Source organism: Pagrus pagrus (assembly GCF_965226575.1).
Source record: "Pagrus pagrus genome assembly, chromosome: 5".
Classification (NCBI taxonomy): domain Eukaryota; kingdom Metazoa; phylum Chordata; class Actinopteri; order Spariformes; family Sparidae; genus Pagrus; species Pagrus pagrus.
This window is the reverse complement of record NC_140189.1, coordinates 29996609-30017118: the sequence shown is the minus strand read 5'-3', so window position 1 is coordinate 30017118 and position 20510 is coordinate 29996609. Positions and strand designations below refer to the sequence as shown.

General features: G+C 39.7%; 1 protein-coding gene across 8 annotated transcripts in view; it reads left to right on the top strand.

The window, feature by feature from the left end:
• Positions 1-20510, top strand: part of diaph2 (diaphanous-related formin 2) — a 397495-nt gene that overhangs the window by 156018 nt on the left and 220967 nt on the right. For all 8 annotated transcript variants that reach the window (XM_084353751.1, XM_084353750.1, XM_084353752.1 and 5 more), the window contains one exon: positions 742-856. In XM_084353751.1, the coding sequence (XP_084209877.1) occupies positions 742-856 (115 nt within the window). The remainder of the gene's footprint in view (positions 1-741; positions 857-20510) is intronic.

The following is a 20510-nucleotide window of genomic DNA, read 5'->3' as shown; positions in this document are numbered from 1 at the left end:
TATATGGCCTTGGGAAAGATTGCCCAGCATCGGCTGGAACTCTCTGTCTGTATTGCATAAGTGTTTCACTTAAACCTCTTTCTGAATGTAATTACTGTGGTTTTGAGGAGGTAAATGGCAGCAGTGCAATAGGCTAACTGCCAGTCCAGGCCCTCGGTTAAAAAAAGCCACAACAGTGTCACACGGAGAGCTCTCACCATAGCACTTACATGTAACACAATGTACAGCAGACATAGAGTAGTGTCACATTATTGGCCTGTAATATTTGCAACATAGGGGCTTGTTGTCTGAACCCTCCTACTCTTTGTCGTCTACTGAGAAGGGGTAAAAGAGTAGGGGTGAATAAGCGTCCCTGTGGTCTGCTGTCACCTCAGTGTGTGTGGGCGCTTTGCTGTTTCAAGTCTGGGAAGAAGGGGTGCATAAGCAGGGTTGCTGAGTGAATTGAAATTCACATATTTCATTCATCTCAAGAGAGGTCAACAAGAGCTTGAAAGTCAGGGTCTATCCACGCATCATCATTTAAAGTGGTCAGATTTATGTGATTCCATCATCGCTTTGAATTCTTTGGTCTTTTGTGGTTGTTGTTCGCTACTCGAACGCTACAAGGGCATGTGTGTGTCCACGTACAGAACAAAACACACACACAAACCGCATCTCCAGTGAGAAGAACTTTTTGAGTGGCAGGTTGGTGGAATGGCGGTCTCTGATTGTGGTGATAATGGAATCCTTGTGTCATTGCAGATAGTGCCTCAGGAAATGGCAGAGAATTGCTTCTGGATCAAAGTCAAAGAAGAGAAGTTTGAGAATCCTGACCTATTTGCTCAGCTCTCCCTCTGCTTCTCGTCGCAGAGCAAAGGTAAGTAGGCGTCATCTCTCTTCACCCCCTCCTTAATTAATCTACACACACAAGCTTCATTTAGCCTCTCCGGCAATAGATGCCAAGCCACTTTCATCTTGTGACACTTAAAGAAACCATTTTTTCTCATTGAAATGTTAATTATCTTAAAACCAAGCACTTTCTTTCCCCACTGCATTTGAACCCCATCTATGTATGCTCTCAAGTCAGATCTCTGTGCCAATTAGGGATACCAAGGCTTGCTGCAGTGTTTGTGTCTTTGAGAGAGCTCGAAATGCGATGGTGGCTGCTCATTGTATTTGTTGTTTTTTACGCATTGAGTAGTTTCAGATCAGTGTTTTTTGTGTGTGTGCCTGGGTGTGCACCAACTTGAACTTGTACACATATGTGAGAACCGAGAGCAGATATGCTTGGTTTGCTTCTTGCCTTTTCCAGTCCAGTAGACCAGTCCTCCATCAGGGAAAGATGGGAGGCTTTTGTGAAGGAAGCTCTGGGAGTATTCTTGTCCTGGCCAGTTTGTTTCTCAGATACACAACCAGGCTACCTAACTTGCTGATGAATAACACAAGCAGTACAGAGCAAGTTTTGGTTTTTCACAGAAGAGGGAGTGTGAAGGCACTTGATGTATTCCTCCCATGACAATTTGAGTGCTTTTCCACTTCTTTGACAGTGTGTGTGTCTATGTGAGTGCTACACCCCTCTTATTCAAGTAGCAGTGGGAGGGGAGAAGTCAGAGACCTGTCAAGTGCAGAACAGTCAAATCTTAGCTGTGTCAGGGTGTGTGGACATAACTATACAGAGTCCTCCAACTTTTCCCATACATGATATACCCACCGTCTGTTTGGACACCAGTCAGCCCCCAAGCAGTCTCGCTACATCTTTCTCACCGCCTTCGGGTCTACAAACTAGGTTGATCTCTTTTTTTGCTCTGTGAAATAAATAGCAATTTTGCCTCAGCTGCCGCAAGGTGATTTGCCAGCATAATACAGATAGAGGGAGAATGCGGGCAGGAAAGAAGAGTTGTTGCAAGGATTAATGAAGTGTCAGGGACAGGCCTTTTGTCTTTCACCAGAGGATATCTGTCGGTCACTATCATTTTTGTCACATGCTCGATGGCATTTCTGAAGTAATTTAGAGTCAGACCTCTTTCAAACCTATTTAATGATACTAATTTTCTTTTGTCGTTATAAGTTGTTAGAGAGGGAAATATTATTCTATACATATAATTGCAATTCAGCATTTAAAATCAGCAAGATGTTTGCAAAGCACTGCTACTATAAAGTGTTTTTACCTTCACCTGTGTCTGTTTGTTGGTCGGTTGGTTTGTCAGCAGAATAACAGAAAAGCTATGGAACAGATTTCCACAAAACTTGGACAGAGGATGGGTGTTGGCCCAGAATAGACCCCATTAACTTTTGGTTACAGATTCAAGAAGCACTGCAAAAAAAAAAAAAGAAAAAGAAAAAAACAATGAATACAAAGTGTTTTTGTTTATAATAAGTCAACAAAATCTGCCATTGGAACAAGTAAAGTTCATGTCCCTATATCTCAGTAAAATGTTGCTTTCTAGGTGATTGTTAACATTGCGAGAGGGAGGCGTTTTTACACATTTTTGTTAGTTCCTCAAAGAATAATTTATGGATCTTGACGACAAAGATCAAGCATATTTAGGTAGCTGGTATCTATGAGTGTGCACCATTTAATCTGGATCCCAGATCTGGTGAGGTTAAATTATGGTCAGGCAGTTATGTATGGTTTAACATTTAGAGTGATGCACGGCTATCGAGTTTTATATTCGACTAGGCTTGTTTTTTTGAACGTTAAAGGATGTTAACACTTCCCAGTAGAAACCAAAATACAAGTATGAAGCTTCAACTAAGCATAATATGGGGCCTTTAAAGTGAAATACAACTTAACATTGGGAGTTCCACAGACACATGGTTTTAATTCAGCTTTAAATGTCCTTTTAAATTCTTTATTAAATTCACTTTCTCACCCACTGGGCTTTCAAAAAAAAGAGCTCTATAGATAGTCCACATTCCTGCTGGCAGGGTAGGAATTCATGATCCAGCATTTCCCCTGGGAGTTACCTTTGCTGGATCCCTATCAATTACCCCTGCAGCGACTCCACTGAATCAGCTCTTTTTCCCTCTATTGTTGAAACAGAACATGATTTGCTCATGAATGAAAAATGCTGTTTAATGTTTGATATCTACCCACCCCCCCTCGTCAGTGATGTTGAAAGTCAATGAGAAGGGCTTTGATGTAGATGGTTTTGCATGAAAAAAAAAGGTGCTAGATGGTATCTTCCTAAAATGAGATAGTTGTTCATTTGTTTTTTTGCTTTCCTCCGTTTCATGATTCATGTAGTATAGTCTTTTCAAACGCAAACGCCATCTGAGGGGTTTGTAACAATAAGTGTGCTTGAACATTAAACGTTTTGTCAAAATGATCCCCCGCCTCATATCCGCTTTTGAATCTGACCCATATGGGTAGCGAGTCTCCCTCCATCTCAAGTCTAGTTGTTTAACTGGTGTTGGTGTTGTTTAAAGCTGTGTTCGAGCTTCAGGTGGAGAGACTTGCAAGATTAATTCCTGAGGTCTTGTACTCTCATTGTAACCTCTCAGTGTAACCACGGACCATAAATCCTGTGTGCTGATTTGACAAACAAGTCACTGGTGAAAACTGACTTCATTTGTCTGGGATATTGCCGCCGTTTTCTTGTAGTGCGCGCACACGCACACACACACACAAACATACGCACTTGTTGGTTTTTTTCTGTGCTTCTTTGTGGTACCTCCATCTTCACCACATCTTAGACGTGGATATTTATAAGTAGAGCACACTTTGGGGGACTAGTGTATCGTGAAAGATGAGGCAAGCAGGTGTAAATGCCTTCCCTGCAGAGCTGCCCTCAGAAAATGGTGCAAAAAGGCTTCTGTTAACTTCGCGTTCCTTGGGATTCTTGCTTGTTACTTGCATTGTTGAAGAACAACACTTAGGCAGTAAAAGAAAAAAAAAAAGAATCACTTTAACAGCCCCCAATTTTCAGATGCTTATTGCGCTCAGAGGCCTCTAAAACAACTGAGAATGCAGGACTGTCATCTCCCCCGCTGCTTTTATGAGTCTCACTGTTTAATGAGTTTCTCCAAGAAAAGGAAATGATAATCAAGAGGGATTTCAAGCTCGGCTTCAATCTTCTAAAAGTGGCTTTTCAGTTTTTTCTTTGTCATTTATTATAAGATGGTTCTTTGGCCTGATTGAAAATTCAACACATAAGTCAGTTATTAGGTACCCTGAAGGCCAGAGACATGTCACTGATTAAGTCATTCTGGCAACATCAAATTGTATCTGACTTCAGGATGGCACAGGAGACCACATGTTTTAAAAAAGGAACCAATTTTACCAGGCTATTTAAATCACAAATCAAAGACACTGGAAATGTCCTTTATAACCTTTTATTGTGTTAGTTCAACAATGTTCATTGCATTGGATAAACATCAAAGGAGCAAAATACAGTTTTGATTTACAAGGTAATTGTTTAACCTTTGTTTTCACAGTTGTAAAATAAACAAAAATGTAAAATGTATTGTATACATTTTGGATATAATTCATATTTAAGCAGTGGTGGGAAGAGTGCTAAGAAATCTGTACTCTAGTACGATTACAGTGACATTACTTAAATATTACTCAATTACAAGTAAAACTCGTGGTTTAAAATAATACTTAAGTAAAAGTACAAACTACTCAGAGTATTAGTTACTTTTTTAACCATTGGTGTTTAAACATTTCCAATAGCAGGCCTTTCTGTCAACGGGGTTTCTGTTTCTCTAAATCTTCAGTTTGAATTGTGTCTTTGGTCCGTATGTCAGCGTTTTCACTGACCCGTTTGGGATCAGATGCTGATGATGGTTCAGATAATTATTCAAATTGTACTCATTACTCAATTATGATTTTAAAAGTAACTGAGTATATAACATGGTGTATTGCATACTCAGAAAATATTAATAAAAACTTGTTTGTATAAAAATGTATTTATATATATTCAATTAGACATTAACAGACAGGAATGACGGCCATACCTATGAAAATAAAGCCAAGTTTATAATAAAGAAATAACAAATCAAAACAAAAAAATCTAACTGAATTACCCTTTAATTTATTGGTCTTGCCACCGAAGAAGAAGCTAGCAAAAGTAATTAAATTGGATTGCTTTTAAATTGGATTTATTTTGCTCAAAATCTGAAACACATTGTTGCTTTTCACCCAGCAGAAAATACTGCTGTTTTTCTTGACATATAGCCATTATCAACTGGTAGTTAGATTTCTGGTTCATTTAAACAATTTTCCCATTAAGAGTATTTCGCTGATATAGCAATAAAGTCACAGTTATTCATCCTTCTAATTTAAGCTAATGAGTTATTGAAACCCTATTGTAAAAATGACAATGAGGCTTTTTAGCTTCATTTAAAGAGCAGCGCAGCGATTTATCTATTTCAGCTGCTTAGCACAGTTCTCTAGCTTTTATACCGTGAGCATTAATCAACTGTGCAATTTTAATGTTTTTTTTTATACAACACGCAGCCTCTTGACCTAGTGTGGAAAAATGTAACACTTTCTCCTGTAAGATGAAAATATGTTACAGCTGCACCTCAGTCACTGATGTCAAGGCAGGTATTTCACCTTTGGCACCAGCGAGTGCTTTGTAATCGGAAAATTGTTAGCGCCCACGCACAGAGCTGAGCAATCTGTTATCAGCAACACACATCTCTATTTGCGCTCACTAACCTCTCCGGTTTTTCACATCTTTTCAACTTGTGTACGAGACATTAAATGTGCCCCGAAGATCAACCCACGTCACACAGTTATTTTATTTCCCATTAAAAATAGTTTTCCCCCCTTGCTTTCTTTCTCGTCCTTTCCCCCCTTTTCTGCCTCCGCTCAGCTGTATCGGCTTTTTCCCTCTTTCTTTAGCCTCTTCTCCATTGACTTGGCTCCCTTTTTTTGTTCTTTTACCCTCATCTCCCCTCAGTTCGCTTTATCAATCAGTGGGTTGTGCCTTTGTACGGCTCTTTGGGATCAAATCAGATTCACTTCGGGATTGAATGTGTGTAGCCATGGCCTGCTGCATTTGAAAGGCAATTCATTCAGCTGGAACTTTGCAGTTCAATTTGAAACAAGATTGATGTTGGCAAACTTCACACCCCCTTTCTTCTAAAATGTTTCCTCCATTGCACACACCAATTGCTGACGGACAAAGGGCATATGCCACTTTGTAATGGTGATGTCTGGGCTTTTCAGTAGTAACAACAAAACAAAAGAGGAGAGGTTACTCCACAACAACTGAAATCTCTGTGTATACTGTACTGTATATTTCAATATACAAAAACTTTGGCAATATTCTGTAAATATCAAACTGCTACTTTTGATGAATAAGGTAAATCCATATGGGTTACAGTCATTTTGTAAATAGGATATATCCAGATTTGTGTTAAAATTACACACAATATGTAATTTTTGCTCCTCGACCTCCCTCAGTCCAAACAATAAAAACAAAAGACATAGTTTGACTTTGTGAGGTAGCGAGCGATCATGGGAGTTGTTGAATTTAGTCACGTTCCCTGACTTTTATCCTCACTCTCTGATGTATCGTCTGATGTTTCATAAATAAAATGTAATGAATATATTTATTTATATTTATACAACTCTACAAATTAAATAGCAAAGATCAAATTATTTTTGGATATTTTATTGTGAAAATGCTGCATATTATACAGTATCTTTGGGTAGGCGAGTAAATTAATACATATTATGATTTGATACTCAATGACACTCTGCAGAGAGGGAGAGAACTAATGAAGACGTACTGTATGTGCATCGTAAAGGAGGAATTAGAGGCTGTAGTCCACCCCCCCGAACGGGGTCATTCAGACTATCTTTCCCAGCATGCCTCTGTGTTAATGATGCCGAGGAAGCTAATGAGCACGCTCAGCCAAGTGATTGTGGTGAATAAGGCTGAGAGGGACCAAACCAACAAAGCACGTTTTGAAAGAAAAAATAAATATTGGTGGAGAGAAAGAAAGATTTATTTTATCTTTTCACATGTTTTGTTGACTTTTCGTTCGTTTTATTTTATTTGGTTATAACACCATGATATTCTGTAAAAAAACAACAACAAACAAACAAAAAAAACCCCCATCATACTTGTGTTTTACCTGTAAAGGTCAGCCCTGAAAATGTTACTTGGTTAAAACCTTGCTACAAGTAATGGTTGCAGTCTTCCATCCCTTCATGTCCTTGCATTTGATCAAATCCCTCAGGAGTTCTCCTCACTCTGTCACCCATTTTCCTTTAGCTCGGTCCCTACATCTCCACCCCACACACACAGTCTTCCCACTGAGCCAGTGTAGTGTGCACACCAGCGGATTCTCAATCCCTGCTACAAAGCCCCAGCAGCAGGGCGGTAATGACCCTGCCACAACGGCAGTAATGATGGAATCAGTGGGGGGTTTAGCTGGCTCCCTGACTCTCCCTAATAAGTCCCCTAATAACTCTGTTAACATCAGGGCTGACCCGGCCACCAGATCAAACACACTCACGCATGGTTGGCCACCTCACATGACACTCGGTAACCTCTCAGTCAGGCAAGAAAACTGTTGCTGACCGGCACACTGTGTACACGGGGCCCTAGAGTGCATGTTCAATGCGAGTCTATGGACGTGAGTTTTGGCCCGCAGAACACAGTAACAACTGTGGCAACAATAAATGTCACTCAAAATATTTTAATCCTGTTAAGCTGTATTCATTCACTAACAATACGTCTTGTTGATAGAAACCTCTGGAAAGCTTGTTGTTCTTGAAAAAAATACATCCCAAGACTACTATTGGAGCTCTGCCTTCTCAGATAGTCACAATGTAATAAAGGCTTTTGTCTAATGAGTTTAAGCTCAACTCAAGACACTGCAGCCCGCTGTGGAATAGTCTGCCTTGTAATAATAGCCTGTGTACAATGATAAGCTTTGATATGCTCTATGTCAAAGTGTTGGGAAGTCAGGCTTGATGGTTTGCCATGGTCCCCTGGAGAACAAGGCTGTTTATTAGTGATTCTGTTAATTGAGAGGAGGGAGCATCCGCCAAGGCAGCTTCCTCTGCATCTTTATCCCGGGCTTTTTCTTCTCCTGACATTGCTCCCTTTCTTTTCTCTTATCTCGCGGTTCTCCACTTGCTCCCGAAATCATCTCTTTGGACATGACGGTGTCCATCTGGCGTCGGGGGCCAGCCGAGTAAAAAAATACACCCACTCACTTTCTCAGGCTCATTGTTGAGCAGCTGCAGTCTCCCGCAAACACGATCGCAATTGGCATTTCACCACATAGTCATTTTGTAAACTGTCATCATTGTCTGTGAGCGTTGAAATGCTTCCCTTTGAATTGTTTGGATGACCCAGGACCTTTCCTCACACCAGTAAAGCATGCATTCTGGATTAAATGTCCATTATTAGTTGTAGCTAACCAAAGAGGAAATTATCCCATTTTGAAAGAGAAAGGTTTCAAATGGTACCATTTTCCTCATTTTAGATGGAAGGCCATTAATTGCTGGCACAGGCAGGAGACATTTGTCTCAATAAAACACAAAACAGCCTGATGTTCATTTCTCTCTGTTTGGGGCAGCCAGCCCACTGCGAATATCTCAGGGTCAGCCCTTTTCCTTGCTCATCCCTGCACATTTTTAATATATCACATATGAATGGAAATTAGGCCCTTAAATATTAATGACAAGTAATTGGTTTATTGTAGGAGACTATATTATGTGCGTGTGCATCTGTGTCTGCGAGAGGGAGAGCGAGCGAGTGAGCGAGCGAGGGAGATTTCCTCTCATTCCTGCTTCATATTGCCTTGCTGTGATGTCCCACTGATTTTAATCTTCTCTTCTCAGATGAGAGCCATTCTGAGTATCACAGTGCACTTTAACTTTAGCCCTCTGAATATTAGCTTTCTTTGATACCTGCCGCTTACAGCCTCCCAAGTCTACACCCTGCTAACTTTTATGTGTCTTCAGGTACTCTGTAATGTACCTGTAAATCTATCTCTTCAAAAATAAATATTCCTGATGCATCTAAATATTTGATTTCTTTTTCTCTTCACTTACTCCCTTGGATAATCAGAGCTAACACATGTGGGATATGTCATCTGTAATCTAGCTCTCTACTGGCCCCATAAGGTATTTGTGTAATTTTATGTTGTAATTAGAGCCGCAACGATTTGTTGATTAGTTGATTAGTTAATCAATCAGATGATTGCAAGACAATTTGTAGCCAACTGTTTTGATGATCTGTTAATCCTTTCAGTAATTTGCAAAGATGTCGAACATTTGATGTTCAGTTTCTTAAATTAAAGGAATTGCTGCTTTTTGATGATAGTAAGAGTCTTTGGGTTTTGGACTGTTGGTTGGAAAAAGAAGCGATTTGGAAATGTTACTTTGAGCATTTTTTTTACATTTTATAGACTGAATGATTATTGGATTAATTGTGAAAATAATCTGAACATTAATAAGTAATGAAACTGAACAAGCTTACTTTGCCAAGAAGATGCCTGTGCAATAGTAACAAACTAAAAGTACGATTCTTTTAGTTTGTTACTATTGCACAGGCATCTCCTTGGCAAAGTAAGTTTGTTCTGTCATGAACTGTTCTGTCAACAATACTTAGACAGCCCATATACCTGGGTCCAAGTGTGCACACATACCGACTACAGATGAGGCTGGAACAAGGACACTAAGACAAAAAAAACAAAAGTCTGTAAAGTGACTATATTCAAACAAAAACACACTGAGCGCCCGAGAAAAGGTTGATGTCTCCGAGATTCATCCTCAATTTATCAGTTAAAAACATGATTTCTTTTGATGGTTAAATGCTACACTTCCATTTATTTTGGGGTCTTGCGCATTGAGATCTCGATTTAAAGTCAACCCTTGGAGTATCTTGACTGTGTTCCCTAGCCCATTTCCATTACATGGCATTTACCAAAATGACTGTTTTTGTTATATCATGCATTATAACAACGATCCTCCACCCACCAGCCCAGAAGTTATTAACCTGCATCGGTCTTAATATATTCAAACGTGATATTGAGTTTTTAAAACACGATGTGTTCAGTTTGTGAGTGTGCCCTCCAGTAGTAAGAATTCGGTGTGCCTGCCTAATTGAGTGATCGGATGCTTATTAACACTGGGACTTGCGTTTAAAAAGAGGACAGTGTCAGCACTGTCACTGGAGCCTTTCACATGGAAAAGCCCCAGTGGAGCTTCATTAACTCACCCCCATGATCCCAGACAGCAGAATATGGAGTGCATATCTAATCCAGCTCAGAAGTATGAGTACAAGAGCGGCAGATTTTATTGGGAATACTTGATGTGTGATGGTTCAGTGTTTTTCTGTGTGGATGTACTGCTGCACTGGTTTGCAGTGAAAGGTTCTGTGAAAGTTGTTGCTTTTTAAGTTTTCAAAGAGTAACTCTTTATAGAAAATGTCCACAGCTGTCTACAGTTATCACAAGAAATTGAAATCTTCACAAGAAATTGAAATCTTCTATCTGTCTCTGTTTTGCTCTGATTTATTTATACATTTCTATAGTGGCAGCCTTTGTACAGTGATTCAGTGACACTCAACTTTCTCTTAGCAACTTAAACAGCTTTGTTTTCACTCTTCTCGCCAGGTATTAATTTCAGGGGCGGATAGCTTTTGTTCTACTTAAGTTTTTTTTTTTTATTCTCTGATAGGCCTGTAGACACAGTTTGTTTTTCAAGCTGTTTAAACTCAACCACCCGCTGTATTTCATAATCTCCTCTTAAATGAGATCGAACACAAACTCTGTCGGCCACGCAGTTAACAGAATTCATCAGCCGTAATTGCAAATGTTTTACTAGTATCTCAATTTTGCACTTGTTGTCTAACTCCGACATCTTCCAAATGTGCTGTTGGATCCGGCTCCATGTCGACTCGTGATTTCCATACAGATCAAAAAAAGTGCACACAAGTCCCGTTTCTCCGCTGGCTAACACAATGCCTGCCGCTGCAGAGTAGCCCGCTGAGTTTGTTACATGGCATTAAGTTTAATTTGTCTTTGAGCCTCTTTGGTGGAATTGGTTTGCGACTACTAGTGGGCCAGGGGGTGACACTCCACAGCCAATCTGGCTGGAAAGGGACAGCAAGGAGACGGAGGAGCGCTGGGGGGGAAAGAGAGCGGCCGTGATGTCATGCAGGATGGGTAAACAATCAGAGTTGTGCGTGTTCAAGATGGTGCCTCCTTGAATATAAACAATCATGACTTCTAACGCCACAGCGAGGTAAATTACTGCACAGACAGAAAAGGTTGAGATGAAGGGAAGGGAGAGTAAGGTAGACAGAGCAGCCTGATTACAGATTGTGATCCACAGTGAACCGAAAGAGGGGAAAAAACAAAACAAAAACACAACAACCAAAAACAGACACTTAAGGGAAATTGCTCAAGCTGGGACCACCAGAACTTATACTTATTGATTTTTTGACTGTTTTAGTCTGATTATGTAGATATCGATTTTTCATTTGTTGCTTTTTTTGCATAATTGGTTTGGAAATAAAACATTAGTAAAATGCAAATTAAACATATGAACTTCAGTATGCTAACACAGCTATCTTCATGTATTATTGGTTGTCCTGAATATTTCAGTTATATTATATAATTTCTATCTGCAAACAAGCAACATGAGGCAGGTCTTTTTCTGTTTTTGTTGAGGTCCCACATTTACGTCAGTCCCATTTCAGCCATTTTAATGTCATTAACAGCAGCAATGACTAATCAAGTAAGTGATTATTTGTCAATCATGAATTAAATCACCAAATATTTAATTTGTATTTTATTTAATAACAGTTGAATAATCAGTTTGAGTATTTTTTTTAACATGAAGAAACAGTCACAATTCTCTGATTCTAGCTTCTATAATGCAAATGATCTGTTTTATTTGCTCCTCTATGGCATTAAACTGAATCCCTTTGGGTTGTGGACAAAAAACAAGACATTGAGGACGTCATGTTTGGCTTTGGGAATCACTGATGGACATTTTCACCATTTTCTGGCATTTTATAGACCAAAAAACTAATTGATCAATTAAGAAAATAGCAGACAGATGAATCCATAATGAAATTGATCTGTAGTTGCAGCCCTAAACAGCAGTTTACAGATTGTGGGGAGTAAATAATGAATAGGGGATGTTTTTAAAAAACAAAAGTAATGTAAATACAGAAACTCAAATCACCTTAATGGATCACACAATGAGAAAGAAAGGATGCAGTCCAGTAATGCACAAGAAAATGAATGTTGAGTTATACCCAGTGTGTTTCCTCTGGCCTTGAGCAGACTGAGCACCATCTCTCCATGGCAAGCCCATAAACTGTCCATTGCACTTTCCCTTCAGGATACACATCAGCAAAGTTAGCCTTTACTTTTTACCTTTTATTTATTTCCCCTTCCTTGTGCTTGCCTCCCCATCCTTCCACCCTGTTCCTTTATGTACTCTTCACCGCCTTTACCTCTTTGTCATCTCCCTTGAACTTCAAGTCAGAATCTTCTCCTTTTTTCTTCTTATCCACAACATACATACTTTTCACCTGTCTGTATTTCATTGTCTGTATCAATGTTGGTCTCTTTCTGTTTGTCGTCTGAGCGTCAGATTATGAATCGACTGTTCCTTTGAAGAGAAAAATAAATTATAGTTTGTCCTTACCTTTAGATTCACTGTCCTGATTTCTTTCTTTAACAAGAAAGCAAAAAAAAAAAAAAAAAACTTTTTTTAAAAGCTTCTGATAATGAATACATTAATCTGACAGGCATGTATGGTTATTTTTGGACAGCTTTGTTTTTATTTCCCATATGTGATACCTCCTTTTGTCTGTCTACTTGAAGCCTCCGCTGATGAAGATGAATAGTGAAATGATCATTTACAATTTGACGTGTTTAATCGAGAGAACAAGGCATACAGGTGCTGCTCTCAGCAGGTAAAATTATAGATAAATCACATGGCTGTGTTTTTTTAATTGTAGCTGTTCCAATGCCTTGAGGGGGAGGACTTTCTCTGAACTGGAGGATTTGCAGATTGTTTCCTTCTTTGTTCTCTGCCTCTGACCATGTTTTATTAAACACACAGTATACTGTTGAACGACTGCAGAAAAAAAGAAATCTAAAGCTGTACTGTGATAAATGTGCAGAGGATGGAAAAAGTCTGCTGTAAGTGTGAATGATCATTTTAATGTTGTTTTTGGCTTGTTTTTTTGCCTTTGGTTCGATCTTTTACCACGTAAACAAACGGAAAATTCACAAACTCTGAGGGTGCCAGGGCCTGTTCAGACTCAGCCATGTTAAGCTCTAGGTCTTTCAGCGGTGTTGCACTCTTGCGTACTCTTATTGCACTTTTGCTTCACCCACACAAGCAAGTAAATGGGAACTGCATCAGTAACACTTCAGGACAGGTCCAGGCTCATGGGAATTTTGCATGTGTTTTTACTGTATATATAAGCACACTGAATCTGTCCGTAACACTAAACCAAATCATGCACATTTCCCCCCAAAACATTCACTCAGCTGACATTAAAATCCTTAGTGTGCAGGCAGACCACTGAACAATGCACTCCAGCTGGTATCATCTCCACATTCTGCCTTGACCTTTGCCCCCAGTTACTCATCGCTAGATGAGGTCTGACGGATGTCAAGTCCATGTCTTAATGTTTCGCTGCATGGGAAGTACAGGTCCAGCTGTGGTTGGCGATTGTTAAGTAGGGGAGGCAGGTGATGTTTTTAAAGACTAGACAGATTACTTTGGCCGCATGAATTTGCATTAAGGTGTTTCTGCTCTACTGGCCTTTCTTCTCACCTTTCTAACTCTCTTCCAATCCATCTCTGGCTGAGGTAAAACAGCTTATTAACCTTTCTGAGGCCACAGGCGTCCCCGGGATGGAAAGACACCGCAGACGTACTGTGTAAGACAAATTAACCTTAGAGGATTGATACGCCTTGATTTTTAATTTTAATCACACTAAGCAGTGAAACGCATTGGATATTTTATGTCTGATGCGGATGTGAAGAACATATTACACTTCTTCATACAGTTCAGCCATACGGAAATAGAGACTTCCGCTGGCAGAACAGCAGTGTGAATGTTTCCTAGCGTGTGGGTGTGCTGTCACTCTACACTTTTGTATGGATTACATTGTAATCATGATTTGCATCCTTATTATTTTCTTAATCGTATTCAAGAAACCAAATTAATCTGACTGTTAAAGATGTCTGTGTCTCTGTTATCAGTAATTATTTTTACGCCGTATACACACCTGTCCTGTATTTCCTGCAAGCGATGCCCCGTCTTACTAGCCACTCCACTTTTGTGTTTAATGAAAACATTACAATAATACACTGACTACGCACTTTTACATGCATTCAACCCCATTTCCATTCCGGTTGGTGCATACGGCCAGGTATTTCATTTTGGAGGTAAATCAGTTTCCTCTCCCGATTGATCTGGGCGAATTTCTTCCAAGGAAATGCTTTGCATCTTTCATAGATTTACTACAGACTTATCCATAATTGACTATCTATAATCGGTTGTGCGAAACCTCCCTGCGATGCAATTAGAGGTCCCACAGTGAGGTGAAAGCTAGTGAAAGACAGGTGGATAAAGGTCACCTTGTAGCCCATTACTCTGCCCCTGACATAAGTGGTCCACCCTGCAGGAGGGCACTTCCAGGGCAAAAAACAAGCAGCCATACAATATTCTCATTTAATGCTCCCCAAAATAGAAAACAAATAGCAGTATTTGTATTTTTTTTTTGTTTTTAGTTTTTGTTAATGTGTCCTTTACTCTTCCTAGTTTTAATGGATGCAGTAAATAGCAGACTGTAATGAGCACTGATAAGAGGCAGACAAGAGGGCCAGTGAAAATACTCTGGGGTTAATTGCTCGTGTTGTCACGGTTTCAGTTTGCCTTACTCTATTGGCATTAGCCAAAGCTAGCTCAGTGGTGGAAGCAAAAGCCTGTGCCAGGATGTGATGAGCTAGCAGTGTAGTGGATGACTAAGCAGGGCATGCCGGCCACTCGAGCTCATGATTCCCTCTCTACATCTGAGGCTGGGTCTGTTCATTAAAGGTGTGGGAGACGGTTCGACCTTAGGCGAGTCTCAGATGACCCCACTCTCTGTAAATGCTTCATTAGCTTTGATTTCCCCATTCTGGACTGCCTCACTTCATCTACGCTCCTAGTCGCTCCACCTAAGTTGTGTACATAGTTTGTTTGTGTTTGTGTATGTGCTGGTGCGTGCACGTATTTGTATGTGTGTTAATGAGGGCTCCTGGTGGTGTGTAATTAACACAACAGCAAATGTCCCCAAAGGGTAAGATTAACGTTGAACACATTAGACACAATGGAGCCCGGGAGAGACTTTTTTTTTGTTGTTTTTTTTTGTTTGGCAATTAAATGTTTTGTGTGTGTGTCTGTGTCTGTGTAAGTCAGACCATAACTCATGTTGGCATAACTGTATTGCTGCTACTTCTGTGTCTCAGACACACACACACACACACACACACACACATGAACACACGCTCGCACAAAGCCAGCAGTCCCTCTGGATTTGCAGGCTCCTCACATGCAGGCTGGCAGGATTCTGTCTGCCTTTCTTTCCCGACCGCCTCCTCCACACAACCTGGTCCAACAAAGATAAACACATGCTGGGTAGATTATTAGAGAAGTACCAAGGGCTCCACAGCAGAGCAGCCAGTGCACCATTGTGCTCCGAACGTGGTGGTACCTTGTAGAATCCGATGCAGGCAACCCCCAGGGTGTTCCGATACATACTTAGACACAGGTGGGCGCTGATACCAGCATGAGAGCTACAACAGACTCCAATGACATTTCATTGTCATAAGAAACTCGTGCCACATTGTTTTTCACTAATGGCATTGCTGGTGGTGTAGATGCTCTTGGAATGGAAATTTGACAGTTTACAGGTATATATGATACAGATAAGGGGTGCAGTATTCACACTTTTTTTAATTTTTATCTTGTGCTGACAAAACACACCTTGTACTGCTGAGGGATGTCTGTGAAGTAGAGTAACTGGTTTTGTATTTCAGACTGAAAACTGAATTGACAGAGGTCATGCTGAGTGTGTGAATGGCCTTCACTGACTGAGGTGCTTTTGGACCAAAGAGCTTCTACAGCAGGTCTCAGCCAAATTTCCAAAAGACACAAATATGCTTTTATACATCTACCTGTGAGTCTGTTGCCAGAGTAACAATTTATTACCAGAATATTTTTTTTATATTTCAACCCATGCTTGTCTGTGTAACTCACTCTCATAATGGTCGGTGCTGCAAGTTTGCTTTGCAGTAGCAGGAAACAGTTGGATTATTGGTGAGTGATAACCTTGTTGAGTTTACACCGTGCTGTGTGACACTGACACTGTTTGACGCTGTGTTTTACTGTTGTTCCTGAGTGACACAGTGCTTCTGGGAGAGAGGGAGGATTTAGGTTAAAGGATATACAACTGCTTGTCATAAAACATTATTTTATTTCATCTTCTATCTTCTATTCATCTGATATGATATCATTTACAGGATTTCCTGTCTTTTGCTAATTATTTCTCGCTAAATGTAAGTTATGATACTACTACTCACTGCTTTTTGAATTAAATTGTATGTATATGCTCTGGCAAAATGTGTTTGGATTCCAACATCACGCCAATAAAGCTTTATTGAATGGAGTAGAGAGGGAGAAGATGTGAGAGCAAGAGGGAGGGTGTGTGAAAAAGTGAGCACAGGAGAAGCAAGAAAAAAATATATACAGGGTGAGAAGACAGACGTAGACAGTGCACACACGAAAGAGATGTTTTAAGAAGTAGTATTATTTGAGATGAAGGGAGTGATAGAGGGAGAAGGATGTGATAAGTACACCAGTGGAGGCTGTTATTGCTGCTAAGGAAAATGATAACGTTTCTCAGCAGAGGATTTGTGCATACAGCACCACACTTCCACCGACTTTATTGGATCAGGAGTAAGCTGTGAGATTTCTAAATTATCTTCCTTCGCTGGCAACAAGACATTACTCTCTTATTACTTTGGTATTTTGTTGCTTTCGCAGAAATGTGTCGGGGGGAAACAGTTGGATGTTCAAATTAGCCGGAGGTTAATTGACAGTGGTGACACCTTACGGGTTCAGAAGCAAGTGTAAGGACACACGTGTACTCTCGACAGTTGTGTTCCACACGTAGGGACACAAACACACACTTGGAAGTGCATACACCGGCCTCAGCAGGCTGCTTGCGCTAATATTGTTGTTCTGTCTCTTGTAATTAAGAAAAACACGGTGTCAAACCAACAATCAACATTGGTTCAGGGGTGTCAGAATTTTCCTCCACTGAATGTGGCTTGATGTCAGTGTCCTCTGGCAGAGAGAAAATAAGCGCCAATTAATGTGACACAGTCTCACCAGGAAATATGAATAGCTCTTTTGCCAGCAGTACCAACAATTCAAGGTCTCTAAAGCAGGTAATCGCTGATCAGAGATGCCAGGTCAAGGGTATATTGCTGCCTTCCAACAATTTTCACTGAACAAGCTGCCAAACCTGGAGGAGCGATATTCCTGCTCTATAGTGCTACAACAAGTCAGCACAGACAAACTGTCACCTGCAACATGTGAACTTGTCATTTCGCTGCTCTTTGGGGGAAAAAAGTACGAAAACAACATCACTGTAAACATGCAGAGAAAGGTGTTAATTTAGCCCAGTAGGAGAGGTGATAAGGTGTGTGCAAATTTCCATCTAAATGATGGCAAACACCTATCACATGTATCACATACCAAGTTGTTTTTCATTTTGCATTTTCTGGAAAACAACCAAGTATTAATGCCGATAATGTATGATAACACCCCTACAAAAAGCCAGTTTTTACCTAGGAGAAGCTAGCAGATGTTTGGTTGACTTTATTTGACTGATTGCTGCTGCTTTTTCTCCCAAAATTGGAATTGATGGATTTTCTGTCAACCACAAATTTAATTGACTGATCAATCTTTTAAAACTAATTGATATGGACACATTGAGTTTATGACATAATTATAACACTATAATTTTTTATTTTTTATTTTTTTCTGAAATGACTTGCAGAAAGTGGAGTTTTGCTCATTGAGATGCAACATAGATATACAGCAATAAACTTGAAGCCATGCAGTTTCTCATTGGCACTGACCGATGCTTAAGCTTTTTTTTTTTTTTTTTGGGTAAGCATTTAAACAGCCAGTAAATACCAAGTAATAATCAAATTAAGCTTAAAGGTGAACTATGTAGTTTTGGGGAGGGAATTTTAATCAGAGGAGAAAGATCTTCATTGATTTTCTACGCCTAAACAAACTAAATAAGCAAACTCTTAGTTTTCATGACTGAATAAACAAACTGACCTTTAAGGACAACACAGTTTCTTACTGTTTGACTTTGTTTATATTTGGCGGACCCTGCCACCTTTCTAGCTTCAAACAGTGTTCTGGGGACCTTATTGTCCTCTGAGAACAGCTTGTTTATTCAGTAATGAGCCAAGGAAATATTTCTCAGTTTGCATTATTACCTCATTAATATTGTGAATGTTTAAATTCACAGTGTTTGAATTTCTTCTCCAAAACTACATAGTGCCCCTTTAACAATTCTTTCACCTGTTCTGTACCAAAACCTAATTTTCTCTCTAATAGGTAATCTGCTTTGTTATTGACTTGTTCTGAGAAACACTCAAATGTTGTCTCTAAGTGTACATGAAACATAAATCAGATGATGTTAAACTGAAGGAAAAAATAACTTGCTGTTAGTTCATAAGAAAATGGGGATCCCAACAATTTTGGTTGTATTGCAATCTGTGACTCCGGTGATGAGATGCCTCATCATTTCATTTCTTTGTTCAAGTAAACTTTAAGTGAAGCATGCTAATCATGTGCATGTCATATTCTTTGTTTTGCTTGTAAGAGTGATTTATTCACATATGTTACCTGCCATCATTCCACATGAGGTGCAGCTATCAGAGAGTTTTTCTGCCATTAGGGGGCACTGTGATACAGGCCAATAACTGCAGCCTCTCTGAGGTCTGAATCTGTTGGTAGCACAGGGAAGCACACAGCCTCTCACAGCCTCATTGGGGTATTGGAAATCATAGACATACCTAATATAAGCCAATACAACATATCCACCATCAAAATTTCATCAGATCACACAGTGAGGGGTTTCTGTTGTGACAGGGACCGATCTGGATGTTTGAACTGCGCCGACCCAGAATCGATGTGAACTCATTTTGTGAAGGAATGAATGAAAGTATTAACTTTCACATGTTTCATTTCTCAGAGGAGTAAGTGTATTTCAATGCTGCGGTCAATGTGTTTTTTTTTTCCGGTAATGGTTTGTGTCAAAACCAGTTGAACCTTTTCCTTAAGGAGCTTGCGTCCTCAGGACAGCGAGTGTAGTGTCGGATGTCATTGAGAAGATTGAATGTGTTTGGCAAGGAAATGTTCACTGCTTTGCTTTATGTGTGGAGACAGCTTAGAGGAACAGTTGAAGGGGAGGCCAAACTCTTCCTCAAAAAAAGAACTGCTTGTGTCTTGAAACGTTGAAATGTTGATGTGATATACTGTCTATAGAGGTAGGTAAAGAAAACCACTGTATATCATCAGTTTAAGATTTCGTAAGATATATTCTTCTGGAAAAGAACATTTTGTTGCACATTACTTAGCTTTTTGTAGGTGTTGGTGTAATATGTAGCTAACCTGATTGATTTTCAGAGGTGATTTCTATTTTTTCTTTATCCTTTTTATGGATGTCTCATGGATGTGGAGCTTTGGCACATTGGTAGCTATCATACAAACTTTGGGAACTGAACCATGCATCCGTTGTCTGTGTTCAACTATATTGACTATAGAGCCCATGGTATGTGAACCCTCATGGAAAGATAGTCCTTGAATATTTCATAACAAGCCAAGTGAAAATATATTCATAGCACCAGGTGCATTAACAATTGATACCATCGAAAACAATTCAACAGGGGCCATGCCTTGTTAATATCAGTGTCTTTTAAGTAATCTTCAATCACCTTTTTTCAATCACTATTGGAATCTGAAATAACAGAGCATTGGTTCTATATTTCTCTACAGCTGATCCTATGCCCTTCTTGTGATAATCAAAGCCAGGGTATTGGCACTTATTATTATTTTATGTGTATTGTGAATCATAAATGTTAATTTTCGATTCATACTACACATTTAGCCTGCCCTTTGCCCTGGTCCTTGCAGTTCAGCAGGCATGCAACAAGTCCACATACATCTACCATCTACACATATAATTGCCCTCATTCATCACACACACACCGATCTTATAATAACTGCATAATTATTTTACAGTGTTGCTATTTATCAGCGTCACTTGTCGTCTTAGCGCAATCAATTAAACTTAATGTCTCATAGGTCGGAGACATATGGAGACAATATTCACACGTCAACAAGTTGAGTGGTGTTCGGCGGTATTTATTCATTTGTTTAGATTATATAATGCTAATAATAATGAGAATGAAGATGACGATGTACAGCCAGATAGAGCTGCAAGTAAGAA